The 17,635-nt window shown below is 60.4% G+C and overlaps 1 protein-coding gene across 3 annotated transcripts; it reads right to left on the bottom strand.

Moving 5' to 3' along the window:
• Positions 1-1,097: 1,097 nt before the first annotated feature.
• PRODH (proline dehydrogenase 1) lies at positions 1,098-14,181 on the bottom strand. 3 transcript variants are annotated; one of them, XM_062009953.1, is made up of 14 exons: positions 13,878-14,181; positions 13,431-13,639; positions 8,045-8,079; positions 7,561-7,710; positions 7,366-7,430; positions 6,893-7,009; positions 6,661-6,740; positions 5,998-6,079; positions 5,597-5,689; positions 5,342-5,488; positions 4,203-4,378; positions 4,014-4,112; positions 3,388-3,476; positions 1,098-1,419 (listed from the first exon to the last, which is right to left on the bottom strand). In XM_062009953.1, the coding sequence occupies exons 1-14, from the start codon at positions 14,175-14,177 to the stop codon at positions 1,304-1,306; spliced, it is 1,758 nt and encodes a 585-aa protein (XP_061865937.1). In that variant the 5' UTR covers positions 14,178-14,181; the 3' UTR covers positions 1,098-1,303. The 3 variants fall into 3 exon arrangements, with proteins under 3 accessions (XP_061865937.1, XP_061865936.1, XP_061865938.1); XM_062009952.1 differs by lacking the exon at positions 1,098-1,419 and adding an exon at positions 1,442-2,371; XM_062009954.1 differs by lacking the exon at positions 1,098-1,419 and adding an exon at positions 1,442-2,371 and having other exon boundaries at positions 13,431-13,564.
• Positions 14,182-17,635: the final 3,454 nt, after the last annotated feature.

The following is a 17,635-nucleotide window of genomic DNA, read 5'->3' as shown; positions in this document are numbered from 1 at the left end:
CATCAGCAGCACTGGGAAGCAGTGGTGCCTGCCTGGCTTCCCTTGCCTCCACACCCCTGTTCTCTCCTTTGCCCCATCCTGCACCCAGGAGCTGTCTGGAGGGTGTTCTCATGGCTGGGACAGGAATTGAAATGATCCTGGTGGCCTGGCTGTGCTGGGGTGCCAAGAGCTGCTCTGGGAGGACTTGAGCTCAGGATTCCTTTGTCTGGGAAAGCCAGCTGGGGAGGGGGTTCATTCCAAAGTTAGGCAGGAAGCTGGGCTCAGTGGTCTTACCTCCCTGCCTCTCCTGGCAGCTGTGCCCAGCTGGAGCTGGGGCCCCTGGCTGTTTCCATAACCAGAATTCCCTTCCCATCCTGCTCTCTCCACACCTCGTGCCCCCTGTGCCCTGCTCCCTGGGCTGGCTCACACCCCCACACCCTTCCCCTGCTGCTGCTTGGTTGGAGAAGGCACTTGCTTTTGTTTGTTTTCTTGGCTTCCACGAACACTTTTATCCTAGGCTGCTCCATTTTTACCAGCTCTAACCCACACCAGGGCAGGGGTTGGGATGTAACCAGGGAGATAAGCTGGTCCCTCGGAAGCTGCCGCTGGCTGGTAGCTGGAGGCTGGAGAAGCTGCTGAGGATGCTGCAGGGAGGAGGCAGAGGGAGGATTTACAGAGCTCACGGGGCTGTCACGGCCAGAGGATTGCATGGCCAGTGGGTATCAGCCACCCATCCTGCCTCTCCTCCTGGTCCCCAGGCTGCTGCCCACGCCTTTGTGCAGAGCAGGTCATGCCAGTGCCCTGAGGGGGAAGTATCATGAGATGAGGCCCTCAGCACCATCCTGCCAGGACACAGCCAGGCTCTGACTCCCTGGGAGACCTTGTCCCCATCCTGGCAGGACACAGCCAGGCTCTGGCTCCCTGGGAGAAGCCCCCACTCACGTGTGTGCTTGGGCTGCTCGTGGTGTTTGAGTGCCAGGCTGCTCAGGTGGTTACTGCAGGGATATCAGCTTTCCCCCTTGCACCTTCCCCTGCTGCTGTAGCCAGCCTCCTGGCAAGCAAGCAGCCTGCAGCTTGGGCTACCAGCACACCCACCACTGCAGCCCCAAACAAGCTCAGGAAAAGCTGCCCTTAAATGGAGACATGCAGGGTGCATGTTCCACAAATGCAGATCTCGGGGTGAGGAGATGCTCTCTCTCAGCTGCTATTCCCCTTTAGCCAGCAGTACGAAGCTCCAGGGCTCGCAGCTGCTCCCAGGCCCATCAGGGACAGCTCCACAGCTTTTCCAAGCCCAGGCAAGTTTGGTCTCACTTGGTGCAGCCCATCACAGCCTCCTTTTCCCAAGCCCTGGCCAGTGTGGAGCTAGAGGTGGCTGAGAGCAGAAACTAACCCCTGGTTTAAGGCCAGGGCATTGAGGAACAGCCCAGGGACAGATGGCTGCTGAAAAAGAGAGAGACAGGAGCAAGAACAGTTATGATTTAATCATCACCATTCCCTGCAAATCCAGTGTACAACAGAGCTGAGTTGGGGTCTGGCTCCTGGTGCTCCCACAGCCACCAGCCCTGGGCCATCACGAGAGCCAGGGAGTGCAGACAGGCAGGAGCAATGCAAAGGTGACCTCCCCATGCCTGTCCTGCCCCATGGACGTGTCCCTCAGGATGTACAACCCCAGGTGGCTTGAGCTTGGCTTGGGGTGGTGGGAGAGCCTCGTCCTGCCCAGCTCCGGTCTCCTGGGGAGCAGCCAGGTGGTTTCTGCCCTGGGACAGGCAGCAGGGACTCATCCTGGCCCTGCCCAGTGATCCTTCACAAAGCTGGAAGAGACCAAGTCCCAGCCCCAGCAGAGGCTGGAGGAGCTTCTGGCTGAGGCCAGCTTGTCCCCAAGCCACCCTGGAGCTGAGCCCATGGCACGAAGCAGCAGCCAAACCTTCTCCTGCAATCCTGCCACGGGGAAAACCCTGGGACTGCGAGGCGGGCAGGGGCTGGCAGGAGAGCCCCAGCATCTCCCCAAAGCCAGTCCAGGGCAGGCACTGCTCAAAAGGCCCTGGTGTGGCAGAGGGAGATGTCTCAGGGCAGTGCCAGCTGGGGCAACCCTACAGCAGTGACCTCCAGAAAGTGTATTCAGTGGTTCAAACAGCAACAAGGACACGGCAACAGCAGCGGAGGCGAAGGCACAGGAGGCTCCGGGCTGGGCAGCAGAGCCAGGCTTAGGGAGTGGGGCTGAAGAGGCTGCCTGTGAGGAGCCTCCTCTTGACCTCCCTCCAGAGAAGGTCTCTCTCCCGGGTGGCCCTGTGCATGAAGCCCCTGTTCTCCTGGGCCCGGCGGGACAGGTAGGGCAGCACCTCCCGCACCGGCCCGTACGGCACGTACTTGTAGACGGGGAAGCCAGCCTGACCTGAGGGGAGAGGCACAGCTCAGGGGGGCAGCAGCACAGCAGGACACAGAGGAGGGAGGAAAACACAGAGAAAAAAGGACCAACCCCCACAGCTGCACCATGGCCCCAGGGCTGAGGGAAGGGGCTGGCAGCAGCAGGGCAGGGGGCCTGGCAGTGGCTCCAGCCACCCAGGGCTGAGCCCACCCGGGCTGGGGAGCTGCAGCGTGTTCCCCCCTCAGCACAGGGCCGGCTGCAGGTACCGGGGAGGAGGCTGAGGGCAGCCCGAGCCCTGGGAACGGAGGCAGCCAGGGCTGGGCCGGTTCAAGAAGGTCAACCAGAAGCATCAAGTGAAGGCATTTTTGCAGCATGAGCAGAGGCTGCAGATAGGCAGCCACCCCCCAGCCAGGGGAATGCCAGGCCAGCAGCAGCCATGCTGGACAAGTGCCCAGGCTGCTTCCTGCTGTTCCCTGCACCTCAGAGCTGTCCCAGGCCCTGACCTCAGCTGGGCTGCCTGGACCCTCTGCCTGGGCTCCTGGGAGTTCTGCTCCACTGGGCCAGGCCAGTGGCAGAGGACAGGACAAGGTCCACAGAGGTTGTTGCCAGGTAGAGGAGAACCAAGGAGCCAGTGTGTGCACCTCCAGCTGAGCAAACAATGCTCCCAGATCAAGGAGCACAATGGGCTCAGCACCTGCAAGGATCAATGTCTGCCCCACACAGGAGCTCCGTGATCACAGCTCATAGTACAAAGCAGGAATCTGCCTGCTCAGCCACCACACTCTCATGGGACCTCCAGGAGACAGATGTGATTCTCCATCTACAGCCCCATCTACCTCCTGCCTAAATCCCATGCAGGGCTCCCAGCACTCCTCACAGCTGGGGAAGAGGCAGCAAGGCCCTGCCCTCAGTCAGACCTGCCCTATGGCAGACCCACAGCCTGACTCCATCCATCCTTCAGACCCCACAGGAGCTGCTCAGGGAGACCCTGCTCAAAGCAGGACAGAGGCAGGTCTGTCAAGACCCCTACTCCCAGCACTCACCCAGGGGAAAGGTGATCTGGTCACACATGCCCAGAAGCTGCCCAAAGTACACCTTCTTCTCTGAGGGATGGATCCCAAGCTCCATCATCCTGCAAGCCAAGCCTTGGTGTTAGAGTCCAGACAGCGGATTGAACAGGAGCAGTGCATCCAACCAGAGGAGTGGGGATCAGCATGGTACTGACCACAGCTCAGATGGATGCTGGGATGCAAAGAGTGGTTGGACTTGATGATCTTAAAAGGTCTTTTTCAATCAAAGCAACTCTGTGAGTCTATGGCTTGAGGGGGGTGTTTTTAAAACAGTCTCTGTGCTGGTGAATGGAGCCATGGGGGCTGGGGGCTACCATGCTGTATCCCAGCTCCAAGCCCCAGCTAGGATGGGAGCTGGGACCCCACGAGGTGAGCACAGAGGAGACCAGACAAGCCCCAGCATGTGGGTTAGTTTAGGGATGGGCCTGGCAGTGTGAGGTGAGCGGTTGGACTCGATGACCCTTTCGGGTCTTTTCCAACCTAAATAATTCTATAATTCCATTCTCAGATTCAATGATCTGACCACACCTCTGCTGGGACCCACGTCCTGGAGCCCCCAGTCCCTGCCACAGCACACTGCAGTCGCTCCCAGCACCCACCTGCGCAGGGTGAACTTCACCGTGTCCTCGTTGTGGGAGGCCACCATCACGCTGGCTTTCCGCCTGAGCCTGATCTCCTCCAGCACATAGTCCAGGCACCTGGACAGAGGGCAGGGGCTGTGCAGCGAGGCTGCTCGAGCTCTGCTTGGTGGGGCAGGAGGGAGAAGCAGGGCTGGGGCCGCTCTCTACCTGTGGTACATCTCATTGGTCTTCTCATAGGTGGGGTTGATGGGATCCTCGTAGCCGATTTGGGCCGCCCTCTCTCGCTCCTGTTCCATGTAGGCTCCCCGGACGAGCTTGGTGCCAAAGTGCCAGCCCTCCCGGCGGGACAGCTCCACGTCCACTGCCACATTGTCATAAGCTTCCTGGGACCAGGGGGGAGAGATGGCACAAGGTCATGGCACAAATGCCACCTCTGCCCTGGATCATAGAACCATGGAATCATTATGGTTGGAAAAGACCTTTAGGATCATCAAGAACCCCTCACCTCACACTGCCAGGCCCATCACTGAACTAAGCCACGGCCCTCAGCACCTCATCTGTGTGTCTTTGAATAGCTCCAGGGATGGGGACTCCACCACCTCCCTGGGCAGCCTGTTCCAGTGCTTAACAACCCTGTCAGGGAAAAGTTCTTCCTACTCTCCAATCTAAACCTCCCTGGTGCAACTTGAGCCCATTTCCTCATGTCCTGTCATTCATCACTGGAGAGACCAACCCCCACCTCACTACAGCTCCCTTTCAGGTACTAAGGTGCTGATGCTACTAAGGATCCAAGGAGCACGCCCTGGCCAGGCCCACAGAGCTGGGCTGCCTGCACTGAGCTGACACAAAGAGCCCCTGGATGTGGGAGCCTGGTGTGCCAGGGGCTTGGGGCAGGGCTCCCTACAGTGATCTGGGGCAACCAGATGTCAGTGTGTTTAGCACCTGTAGCAGATTAAGTGCCTGTAAGGAGCCTGTAGCAGATTAAACTCAGGGAGAAAGTTCTTCCTCAGTTCCAGTCTAAATCTCCCCTGGTGCAAATTGAGCCCATTTCCCCTTGGCCTGTCATTCATTCCTGGGGAGCAGAGACCAACCCCCAGCTCACTGCAGCCTCCTGTGAGGGAGCGTCAGAGAGTGCTCCTGTCTCCCTCCAGCCTTCTCTTCTCCAGGCTGAACACCCCCATTCCCTCAGCCCCTCCCCAGCACCCTTGTGCTCCAGCCCCTTCTCCAGCTGAGCTGTGGGGAAGACAGCCCCAGAGTTGTGCCAGCATTTGGTCACAGCTTCAGGAGCAGAGATGTCCATGCAGCTGCTGCAGCAGGTCCTTCCTGGCCAGCCTGCCAGACCTCACCTTCAGGTAGCACTGGTAGGTGTTGAAGATGATGGGCTGGTCCCTGTTGAAGCGGCGCTGCATCTCCAGGGTCAGGCGGCTGATGGCTGGCTGGAAGTAGCTCTGCTCTGCGTCCACCATCAGCCTCACACCCTTCTCTGAGGCTCTCTGAGGGGTGAAGGAGACGCATGTTGAGTTCCCGAGGCTGCCTGCTACACGTCTCCTGCTCTGTGGCAGTGCCCATGCCCAGCTCCCCCAGGCTCAGCACCCCCTTGCCTTGGCAAGGACGTCCATCCGCTGCAGCATCCGCTTCATCTGCAGCTCCTCCTCCTCGGTGAAGCGCGAGAGCAGAGGCTCAAGCTGCCCAGTCTGAACGGAGAACAGTTTGTGTCACTCTGCCTGCAGCCAGCCCAGGGAGACAGACAGCCCCTGGAGGAAGCCCATCCCCAGGGCTGCTGCCAACCCCAGCTGTCCCTGCCCACCCTGCCAGCTTGGTGGCTGCACGTGGTGGATGGCAGCACGGCCAGGCCTGGGCAGCACAGATGCCAAGACAGCACCACGACCACCAGCCAGTTCCTGGGCAGGGCCTGGGGGCTGTAGACCCACACCCTGCTCCCCCAAACTCCCAGTGCCCTCCCTGCGGGGCCGTTCTGGGGGTAGCACAGATGGGAACCCACCTGCATGTTGGGGACAAGCAGCAGCTTGGAGAGCTTGGTGCGGGTATCAATCAGGCTGTTCCAATCCAGCAGGTCCACAGTGCTGGGAGCAGAGAGCCAGGTCTGTACTGGTGCCTTGCAGGGGCAGTGAGGTCTCTACCAGCTCCTGACCCCCAGCAGCAAGCAGGGTGCATGGCACGTGCCACTCTGACCTGTCTTGTTACTTCCACCCAAGCCTCCTCGAGGGGGGATCTCATTAGCACATACAGGTATTTAAAGGTGTTTGTCAAGAGGGGTGACACTTTTTTTCTCTTGTCTCCAGTGACAGGACAAGGGGTAATGAACAAAAGCTGGAACACAGAAAGTTCCACTGAAACACAAGGAGAAACTCATCTGGTGCTGAGGGGAGGGAGCCCTGGCCCAGGCTGCCCAGGGAGGGTGTGGAGGCTCCTTCTCAGGAGGTTTCCAAACCCGCCTGGACACGTTCCTGTGCCCCCTGAGCCAGGGGAAGCTGCTTTAGCAGGGGCTGGGGCTGCAGCAGCAATGCAGGGCCCTTCCCACCCCCACCATGCTGGGTTTCTGTAGGCCTGGTCACTGTGCTGAGCCAGCACTGGCCTTTGGAGAAGTCCCCTGGACAAGGTCCCCAGTGCCCCCACCCCAGCACCCCCAGGGCACAGCACTCACCCGCTCCCGCCCAAGTTCTCGCCCGTGAACCAGTGCTGGCTCTCTGCCTTGGTTGCGATGCCCAGCTTGGCCAGAGCCTCCTGCCATCAAAAGGAGCATCAGTGCCAAGGGCCTGTGAGGCTCTTACTGCTGCAGGCTCAGAGGTGTCAGAGCTCAGGGCTTCTCTGGGACCTCTCTAGCCACCAGCCGCCTCCTGCAGCACAGCCTCTTCCTCAGCCATCGCCCGCCTCACCTGCAGCCTCTCTGCCTCCAGCTTCATCTCCAGGGCTGCCCGCCCGGCCTGGCCCTGCTCTGCAGCCATTTGGTGGAAGAACCTCCGCCACTTCACCAGCACCTCTGAGAACTGCAGCTGTGGGGACAGAGCTTGAGGTGAAACACCAGGGATGGAGCCTCTTACTGTGCCAGGGCTTGGCAAGGTCATGCCCAGAGACAAACCTTCAGCCAAGCTTGGGCCAAGCCTGGCAGTACAGACCACCCCCATCCTCATGATGGGACTTTTAAACTTCTGAGCTCTTCATATGTCCCCAAAAGTTGAGGTGGAGTCTCCAGGGCACTCGTGGGCACACGGTTGGTTCCCACTCCTCTGTCATCAGCAGAGATACCGCTGCAGCAAACCTGGCACCCCAAAGCGCCTGCCCCCACAGATGTATGACCCCTGGCCCTGGCTCTGACCCGCCTCCCCCTGCTCACAGCCCTGGCACTCACCAGGAACTGCGGTCTGCCCAGTGCTGTCAGCTTGATGGCCGAGAAGCCGTCCTCCGAGCTGCCACCTGGACGGAGCCACACAGACAGAGGCAGCCCGAGGGGCAGGAGGGAGGCACCCGAGATGGGCTGGAGGGCTGCAGGGTCCCTGCGGTCCTCAGGCGCAGTGGGGCTGCTCAGGACACGTGCAGCACTCACCTGAGGCATTGATGCAGCGGAGGAAAGTCTCCATGTGCTGGTCACACTTGGCCTCATCAGCATAGAAATAGGTGCGGGCGCTGATGACCCCGCCACGGCGATCCCCAAAGCCTGGGTGGGCTCGGTATTGCTTCTCCCTTTGCTCTGCTCCTGGGGTGGAAGAGAGTGAAGATGGGCCACACAGCCTTACCAAGCTCCTACAAGCCTACCCAAGAGCTTCTGCCATGGGCACAGGAAGAGAGGGGTTCTGTCTTGGACCTCAAAAGAGCCCGAGGGCTGCAATGGGTCCTGTCTGCCCAGCGGCTGCAGCAGAGGCTGAGCGCCTGCTGAGGAGCTAGGCTGGCCAAAAACCAAGATGTTCCTCATCTAGCTTATGTATTGAGGCACTGGGAGTTGGGCCCTTCCCACACACCAGGTCTGCAGTGCCCAGAACAGCTGGACCTTCAGGCTATCTCCTGTCAGCAGGAGAGGATGGGTCACTCACCTCCCATCTCCTTCTCGGCTGCAGAGGTGCAGGAGCTAAGAAGAGAAACAGGGAAGATAAGGTCCAGGTCAGCAACCCCCTGCAAGCCCACACTGGTGGCCAGGGCAGCTCTGAGGCTCCCCTGCAGCCAGCCTGGTGCTGGACCCTGCTCTTCCCTTGCCATCCTGTCAGCAGTGGGTCACACACTGCGCAGAGCCAACTCCACTGGCAGGTCAGGTGCCCCAAACCAGCTCATGGAAGGCAACTGGGTTTCAATATCCAGGTAAGTGTTACCTGGAGGCCCTGAGGTAGCACAGGGAAGATGCTCTGTCCCAGAGTCCTGAGCTGCTCTCAAACAGCCCACCCCACAGCAAGGACAGGGTCAGCCCTGGTGGGGCTGAGTGCTGTGTCTCCCACTATGTCAGCCCACAGTTTCTCACCATGTTGCTCCAAGCCTCAACCCAATGCCTCCCCACCTTGCAGGCACCATCAGCCAGACCACAAAGCAAGGTGCTCCTCCAGACCCAGGGTTCCTCAAGCCAGAGGATGCCCTGCAGCAGCTCAGCTGCCTCACGCTCCTCTGTGTCTTGGCATTAGCCACTGACTTCCAAACAAGGTCTTAGCTTCAACTCCAGCTGACCTCGGATGTAATTTCAAGCCCAAGCTCTTTGCCACAAAGGGAACAGGGCTCTGACAGCCCAGGGGATACTGGCCAAGTCATGAGATCCTCCTAGAGCCTGAGCAGCTGAGTGTTCCTGCTAACACCCTAAATGCAGCCCACAGACCTGGGGTCTCACCCAGGAACAATGCCAGGCCCTGGAGAGCAGCCCCGAGCCACAGCAGAGCCATCTGCTCCACGAGTTCTCTGCCTTGAAGTCACTGTCCCAAAACTGGCTGTGCCCAACAGTGGGAAGGCACCCTGTGAGGCAGGCAGCAAAGCCACCCGTCCAGAGCCAGAGGACACACACAAAGAGAGCAGAGAAGGATGTGGCATGGTCCCAGAACACACTCTTCTGTACAGAAACCCTGTGACAGGGATTAGGGGCTGGTGAAAGCATAAACAAGTGGAGACAAGCCTTTCCCTCCTGCTCCCTGGAGCCAGGGACAGCCCCACGTGGCTGAAGGCACAAAGCCTGGTGTGAACTAGGGCAGGAGCAGCAAGAGCTCGTGGGAAGCAGCAGGCACCCTGTCTAAAGGGCTCTGCTCCATGGTTCTGCTACTCTGAGGATGAGTCAAGAAGCTTTCTGCCCCTGAGTATGGAGGGTGGAAGAAACAAAGGAGGAGACTCAGGGATGGGATGTGACAGTGAAGCCCAGGGTGGGTGGAAGGTCCCCTGGGAGCAGGGGGAAGGTTTCAGCTGGGCACGCTGCTGTGACTGAGGACATGCTGAGACGAGTCCTGTGGGCAGGTCCCAGCTGCAGCACAGCAGGCAGCTGTGAGCCCCAAAGCAACCCTTGTGCCCTACACCTGAGATGCTGGGGACAAGCCCGAGCAAAGTCCCCTCTGACCTCCCCAGGGTGAATGCACACAACTCAATTAGCAACCAGCACCCTCGAATTGGAAGTGGTTTGTGTTCCTGGAAACAAACACATCCTTTCCAGCAGCATTCCTGCTGCATGACTGCACCATGCCCTTCCTCCTCAGGGGGACACTCACAGCAGTGCCACGGTGCTCTCTTCATTATTCTGCATCAAGCAAAAGAAAGGAAGCTCCTTCCAGCTGAAGAAACAGCTCTTCCCAAATATCACCTGCTTTCTTTGCAATGTTAGCCTGTCCAGCAAAGCCATTCCTACACCCATCAAGTGCCATTTGACCCAGCTTATACCTGGCCATCCCTTCTGCAAACCAAGAGGAAATCTCCCATCACAGGACACATCTCAAGGCACTGCTCAAATGTTTCTGGTGGGCTGGAACCACACAGGAGCCCCCTTGCAAGGGAACCTCGGGGCCTGGGAGCACGCCAAAGCATGCAGAGAGCTCTCTGAGTGCTGCAAAGCAGGTTCCAGAGACTGGAACAGGCCATTGGATTGCAGGGATGGGTGATCCAGCTGACGCAGGCTGAGGCTTTCAGTAAGTATTTGGTCAAGCTCAAAGAAGCCGCCTCAGGAGAAACACAAAGGTCTCTCTGTCAGCATTAAGGAGGCAATAATCCATTTTGCTCTGGAGGTTACTGGGAGGGTGCCAGATGGATCTGGCAAAGGGGATGAGGGAACATCAGAAAAGTTGTCCCTGAATTACCATATCCAGGGAAAATCTCATGGTCACATTAAGCCCAGACCCAAGCTATGGGTGATACTTAAAAACCTGCAGGTTTTAAAGGTAATAAAGCAAAGTTCTTGGCAGAAAAGAGTCCTTCAAGCTTGCCTCTTGGGTCAGCTGTCAGCACACACCAACCCAGCATCACCACAGGACCTCTCCTCCATGGCTTTAAGCTAAACAGAAAACACCTCATGGTCCTGGGGATCCACAGCAGAGGCCTGGGCATGGAGGGCAGCAGCACTGGGAGAAGGAAAGGTGGCAGCTCTGGGAGGCCAGGGCTGGGTTGTAATACTACACTGGGGCAGACAGTCCCAGGCAGGATTGCCTTCCCCCCCTGTTAGCACAACCCCAATCCATCTCCTGGCTTGGGTCACTCAAGGGCCAGCAATGGCTGCAAGAGGACTACAACCACCTCCAGCACTGGCGGGTGGTGGTGGGGGGTGTGTGTTTCATTTCACCCCCCAGGAACAAGCAGCCTCTGTCTGCCTGCAGTGTTGCCCCTCTGGATGCCATCCTAGGGCCCTCATCCTACCTGCTGTCCCAGCAGTGGAGCAGCAGCAAGGCTCTGCTGCCCACAGGACACCTTTATGCATCCACATCGCTGTGACCTGACAGCAGCCTGCAGGGTACGGCCCAGGACTCCTGGGACGAGCTGGCAGAGCACTGGATGCCAGCCCAGGCAGAGCAGGTATGAGCCTGCAGCAGCAGGATAAGCCAGTGGCTGCTCTCAACCAGAAAGCCTGTGACAAGGAACAGCTAGGGCCCATTGCTGGGGAGGAGTGAAAGGGCATTTCCCTGCTGTTTCCTCCAGCTTGCTCCAGAAGAGCAGGCTGCCCTGCAAGCCCAGTACAGCTCTGCTTGCAAGAGCTCTGCCTGAGGGAAAGGAACAGCAGCAGATTGCATGAGGAGGCCAGAAGATCTGCTGGCTGTGGCTGGTTTGTACTACTGCTCCCCAGCTGGCAGTGGGGCAAAGAACCAAAGAGCAGTCACAGGAGGGGAGAACACAACCCCAGAGTCCAGCAGCCACAAGCCCTGGACCATTAACTCCTCTCACAGAATCACAAGGGCTGGAAGGGACCTCAAAAGCCCATCCAGTGCAGCCCCCCTTGCCAGAGCAGGACCAGCTAGAGTAGGTCACACAGGAGCTCGTCCAGCTGGGTTGGAATGTCTCCAGAGAAGGAGTCTCCACAACCCCTGTGGAGTTCCCTCTGAACCATGCACAGCCCAGCTCAGCATTGTCCCTGGAAGAGGCACCAGTTATTTGGGGTTTTACCCTTGAATAGAATCCAGGAGGAGCCAGAGAGATGCTTGGCACAGGCCAGGGTCCAACACAGCCCTTCCAACGCCACCCACACCTCCCCTGGGCTTTGTTCAGTGGCATCCCTGGATGGCATTTCCCACCACTCCCCCATCCCCACATACTTGTTGGAGCAAACCCCTCTGTGCTCAGGCAGGGTGGCACTGGGGGAAGCAGGGCTCAGTGCTTGGCTTTGCCAAGCTCTTTTGGGTGGGAATGACCCCCACAGCACAGCCAAAGCTCATCTACCACAGAGCCCCACCTGTGCAACCCCCAAATCTGCTCACAAACCACCAACATCCATCCCTCCAGCAGCAGGCAGGATGCAGGTGCAGCAGAGCCTCCCTGCCACAGCCCTGGGTGCTCAGCCACACCAGAGCAGCTGGCACAGACACAGCCAGGCCTGGGAGGGCAGAGGCGTTCGCTCTGGGACCGGCGCAGCTCCCATGGGAATGCTGAGCCCTGAGCCTGGACCATGGCTGGGGAAAACCCAGCTGCTCCTGACAACATGACTGCGGTGTGCCTTCCAAAGAGCTATCCCCCTGAAGGGCTGAACTGGGGAGTTCTGAAGCTTTTATAGAGATAAAAATGAGGTCAGCAGCAAAGTGTAAAAGGGCTGGGATGGGCACAGCCTCTCCCTCGCAAGCTGTGTGCTCCTGCTGCAGATGGGCAGAGCCTTTGCAGCCCTGGGCTCTCCAGCAGCAGCAGCCAGGGGCTGTGACACTCTCATGGCACGTGGGGGTCCCTGATAAGCAGCACCCGAGTGGGCAGCAGAGATAAGGCTGGCGCTGGCTGGGAGGAGTCCGGCAGCAGTAACCCCTCCATCACCAACACTGACCCGAAACCTCACTTGCAAATCACCCCAGGAAGCTGTTTCTGCAGCGTTCCTGGCTGCAATCAGGGGCACGAGGCTGCTGCAGCAGTGCCCGAGGAACCCTGCACCGCACTGCCAGGGTCAGCCCTGTCCCGGGGCGGGAGGTGCCGCCCGCGGGGTGCGGGCCCGGCGCACATCGACCCCGGCAGCGGAGCCGATGGCTGCGGCCACAGCCCTGCGGAGTCACCGGTGGCTTTGGGCCAGCGCCTGCCCTTGCCAGAGGGCGGGAGGCAGGGAAGGCTGCCCAGGCTCGGCGGCACGGCTTGGGGTGCGGGACCAGCCCCCGTAGCTGGAGGGACGCGGAAACGGGGGGCGGCACCTCGGTGTGTGTGTGGCGGGGGACGGAGGGGCAGGGCCCGGGGCGGGGGGGCAGAGGGGGTCTTGTCCCAGTGCAGGGGGGGGAAACAGAGGGGGCCGTGTCCCGGTCCGGGAGGGGGGGCAGAGGGGGCCATGTCCCGGTCCGGGGGAGGGAGCAGAGGGGCCGTGTCCCGGTCCGGTGGGGAGTGGCAGAGGGGGCCGTGCCCCGGTCCGGGGGAGGGAGCAGAGGGGCCGTGTCCCGGTCCGGTGGGGAGGGGCAGAGGGGGCCGTGTCCCGGTCCGGTGGGGAGGGGCAGAGGGGGCCGTGCCCCGGTCCGGGGGAGGGAGCAGAGGGGCCGTGTCCCGGTCGGTCCGGGGGAGGGGCAGAGGGGGCCGTGTCCCGGTCGGTCGGGGGGGGGGGGGGGGGCAGAGGGGGCCGTGTCCCGGTCCGGGGGAGGGAGCAGAGGGGGTCGTGTCCCGGTCGGTCCGGGGGGGACAGAGGGTCCGCAGCACCGGGAGGCGAGCGGGGGGCGGGGCTGTGACGCGGGGCAGCGCCGGCCGCGCAGCCAATGGGAGCGGGGGGCCGGGCGGGCGCAGCCAATGGCAGAGCGCCCCGGCCCCGCGCCCCAGCCCCAGCCCCGGCCCCGCGCCCCGGCCCCGCGCCCCGCGCCCCGCACTCACTCCAGCTCCTTGCGCTCCGCCTCCTCGGCGCTCAAGTCTTCCTCCACGCTGTAGTCCAGCACGGTTCCCACGCCGAAGGCCTGGTTGCGCCGGATGAGCGGTTTGATGGCCTCCTGGTCCTCCCCGGCCACGAACTGCCCGTAGAACGTCATCTTCATCAGCCGCTCGAACAACGTCTGTCCCAGCACCCGCTGGCACAGCTGCAGCAGCTGCGGGACGACGGCAGCTCAGCGCCCGGCCCGCGTCGGCAGCCCTCTGCCACCGGCACCCCCCGCAACCCCTCCAGCTTCACCCCTGCTCCCGGGGCCGTACAGCTCCCCCCGGCCCGCCGGGGAACGGCAGCCCCCCCCGGGTCCGGCGCCTCCCCGCGGAGCGGGAACCACCCCCCCGGCCCCGCACCGGCACCCCGCCGCGGGACTCGCCCGCCCCCCCGCCGCCGTCACCCACCTCCCGGTTGTGCTCCACCAGCGGCCCGACCGCGCACAGCCCCAGCACCAGCAGCCCCCGCAGCAGCTCCGCGTTGCTCTTGCTGCGGAACGCCTCCCGCGGGTCCCCGAAATCCACGGCGGGCGGCGGCCCCCGCTCCGCGCCCCGCGGAGGCGGCGGTACGGGCCGGGCCCCGGTGCCCGCGGGGGGCGGCGACGGAGCGGCCCCGCGGGGAGCGGCGGCGGGCGCGGAGCGGAGCCGGGCCGGGACGCGGAGGCTGGCGGCGGCGCGGAGCGCCCGGGCTGCGGGCAGCAGAGCCATGGCACGGGCACAGCGGGGCCGCCCGCCCGCGCCGCCGCCTTAAGTAGCGCCCGCCCGGCGCCGCCCCCGGGGCTCCCCGCCGACGGGCCGCCGCTCCGCCCCGTGTCTCGGCTCTGCTCCGGCCCCGCCACGACCCTGCTCGGCGTCCCGCAGCTCCCGGACAGCTGCTTTCCCCTGTTCCTCGTCCTCTCGGGGCAGCCAGTCCCGGCCGCGCCTCCCGGGTTCAAGGGGTGCCCCAAAAGCGTCCCTGTCCCTCTGTAGCAACCCCTGGGGCAGGCTGTGGCATGTCCGGCCCGTGGAACTGGGAGGCCCTTGAGGAGATTGTCTCAGATCCAGGGGACCTGTCATGGGAGAGGTTTTGTTACCAGCCCCTAGGCTTGCTCCTCCTGGGCTGTGTGTGAAAAATATGGGCGATTCAGACAAATTCTTGTTTGTGTGGCTGAGGTTCAGAGATGCTGAGGCACTTCGGGCAGCAGATCAGCTCCCTCGGCATGACCCGGGGCAACTGGGCTTCACCTGCCCCACAGAGCCCTGCTGTGGAGAGGGCTGGCAGGGCCTTGGGGGGGTTCCCAAGTAGGGTTTAGTGTCCATGCTTCTGTTGGTTGCCTTCTGCCTGAGCTGTTTTTCCCCAAGCACCCTCAGGGCTGGAGCTCTGATGGTCACCCAGAACCTCCCTGGAACCCCACGGCCAGATACGCTCCGGACTCTTGGCCAGGGGAGCAGAGAGCAGGGACCTCCTTTCCTTTTTGCAGGACCGTTTGGCAGCAGTAAGTGTCCCAGCCACGATCCCACCCCGTGCCCCTGTTCCCCTTCGCCGTGCCCCTGTCCCCCTCCCCGTGCCCACTTCTCCAGCCCCCAACAGCAGCTCCCGGAGGGTCACTCGGGGCTGCCGCAGCCCGAAGCCAGCTCCTCACTGACATCTTGTGCCCGGGGATGCTCAGCGCAGGCAGCACCAGCCCCGCAGGGCTCGCTGGCACGGGAAACCTCGCCCCGAATGGGGTGGAGAGGAAGAACCCGAAGCTTTGAGGAAGCTCTGTCAGCTGCGATGCAACACTTTGCTTTTGCGAAGCGCCTCCCAGTTCTGCAGACTGTAACCGCTGTAGAAGCCTGGCCCCAGGGCCAGCAGCACAGGAAACGTTACATCAAATGGGCTTTTCCTCCATGCCCCAGCCCTGGCATTGCTGTGATTAGTAGTGAAACCACAGAGGGTCCTTCAGCTCATTGACAAGGTTTCCTTTTGGGACATCCCACCTTTCCATTGTTTTGAGACAGAAAACCTACCAGAACCAGATAAAGTCAGCTATGAAAACCCATCCCTTTCCTTAAAACGTATTTCCTGCCCTGCATTAACTCTTCCACGCTATTTTGAGTGAAGTACTCCACCTCAAGTCCCTTGCTGTGATGAGATTGCACACACACATGAAGATTCAGGTTGTGGTTCAAGCTCCTGGTGAAAACAAAAAAAGCCAATGTTCTTCTGAGCTATATTAAAGCCTGAGGAGCAGGAGCCACCACTGCAATTCAACCTTTTAATGAGCTGCACCTTTTGCTCCAGGACAAGCCATGACTCCCCAAGAGCAACAGCCAGGTAGCTCTTTTCTCACCCAAATGCCACAGAGAATATTCCCTTGAGAGACTCTAACAGCATCTGTCACCCCTGGGAAAGACTTGCCTGTCCTTAGCTGGGAAGGTTTCTGAGGGTTGCCCATTGTGCTGGTGTTGCTGGCAGCCCCACGGCATCAGCAGAGCCTCAGGCTGTGAGGAGCAGTTTGTGGAGCATCGTTAGCTCTGAGGTTCTGAAGAAACTTTAGTCTCAGGTCCAAATACAAAAATGAGCTGTATGAAAGCCACGTGCTGGTGGAAGGGAAATCTGATGGTGTTTCTCTTGGGATGGCTGCTCCTGAAGCAGAGGAGATCCCTGAGCTGGCAGCCCTGCCAATGGCTGAGACACCAACAAGGGATGCTCAAGGCTGCTGTGGGGACTGTGGGTCTGTCATGGCCAGCCAGCACAGCAGCACCATGAGAGTCTCTCACTCAGTGCCCCCATTCACCCCCACCCTGGTTGGGATGGCAGAGGCCCCAGTGAAATGGGAGGAAAAAGACAAGCAAGGTTGTTGTGGATGGAGACAAGGGCAGGGAGGGCTGGCTGCCAGTTATGGTTCCAGGCAAAACAGACTCCAGTGCTGGACTGAGAGAGGAAAGGAGGAAAGGTTATTCTGCAAGAAACAGAACAGAATAAAAGCAAAAAGGGAGCAGGATGATGAGAAAATTACAGCCAGAACTTCAAGATCTCCCTCCCCCAGCCCTCCTTTCTTCCTGGGCCCAGCTCACTGCTCCCCAGATCTCTCGCTCCTCCCCCATCAGCGACTCAGGGGGGCAGGGAATGGGGGATGTGCTCAGTCTCTCACAGATGGGCTCTGCTGCTTCTCTCTGCTCAGAGGAGGACGACTCCTGGCATTCTTCCCCTGCTCCAACACGGGCTCCTTGCCCCAGGCCACCATCCTTAATGAACTTCTCTGGTGTGGGTTGTTGCCAGCAGCTGCAGCTTCTGCCCATACAGGGTCCCTCACACGGGACACAGCCTCCTCTGGCCATAGTCACTGTCCCTGGCTCAGGGCCTTTAATGAAGTGAATCACTCCCCTTGGTCCGAGGCCAGCTTTAGCAACATGAGCCTCTGGCCCTGAAACAGGCTCATTATCAAAATGAGTCTCTACCGTTGATGTGGGGTCTTTAACGAAATGAAAACAAATCTCAGCTTCACCAGGTCTCTCCACAGGGTGCAGGGGAGTCTCTGCTCCAGCACACCTCCTCCTCTCCTCCCTCACTGACCTTGGGGTCCACATGATTGTTTCTCTCGCTGTTCCTACTCCTTGCACCACCAGCAGCCAGAAGAAGAAGAGGCAGAAGGAGGGAGAAACAAGAAGAAGAAGGAGGAAGAAGCCTCATCTTCTGTCTTCTCCTTAAAAAGTGATGGTGGAGGCGTCTCATTGGCTCAACCCCAGCAGTGGGTCAGGCTCAGAGCTGGGGAGAGTTTTGAGCAACTTCTTACAGGAGCCATCTCTACAGCCCCTTCCCCCTTACCAGAAAAGGCTGTCATGTCAAACCATGACAGGGTCCTCGTTACATGGCCCTGCAGAGCACTGACCCCCAGCTCCCCACATCCCTCAGCTGTGGCTATGTGTGCTTCAGACCACTGTCCTCCCCACACCCAGCGTGTTCAGGCAGATGCTACTGGCGCAGAGGGACACAGTGCATTCTGCTCCTGGTGACACAGGAGCTGGCCCAGGAGTGCTGTGGGCATCCTGGTTGGTGGCACAGATACCCACATCATGAGTGCAACCACACTGTAATGTTCTGTGTGGGGAATGTGCCCCAGGCCTGATAACACACATCTGAGTCATAGAATCACAGAACCATTATTGTTGGAAAAAAACCTTTAGGGTCGAGTCCAACCCCT

The sequence above is a fragment of the Colius striatus genome, chromosome 17 (genome assembly GCF_028858725.1).
Source record: "Colius striatus isolate bColStr4 chromosome 17, bColStr4.1.hap1, whole genome shotgun sequence".
Taxonomy (NCBI): domain Eukaryota; kingdom Metazoa; phylum Chordata; class Aves; order Coliiformes; family Coliidae; genus Colius; species Colius striatus.
This window is presented reverse-complemented; position numbering and strand designations above follow the sequence as displayed.

Coding starts and splice junctions, on each gene's coding strand:
- PRODH (XM_062009952.1), bottom strand. CDS start 14,177: ATGGCTCTGCTGCCCGCAGCCCGGGCGCTCCGCGCCGCCGCCAGCCTC. Junction 13,640..13,877: donor TGGTGGAGCACAACCGGGAG/GTGGGTGACGGC, acceptor GTCGTCCCGCAG/CTGCTGCAGCTGTGCCAGCG. Junction 3,477..4,013: donor GTGAAGTTCACCCTGCGCAG/GTGGGTGCTGGG, acceptor CTTGGCTTGCAG/GATGATGGAGCTTGGGATCC.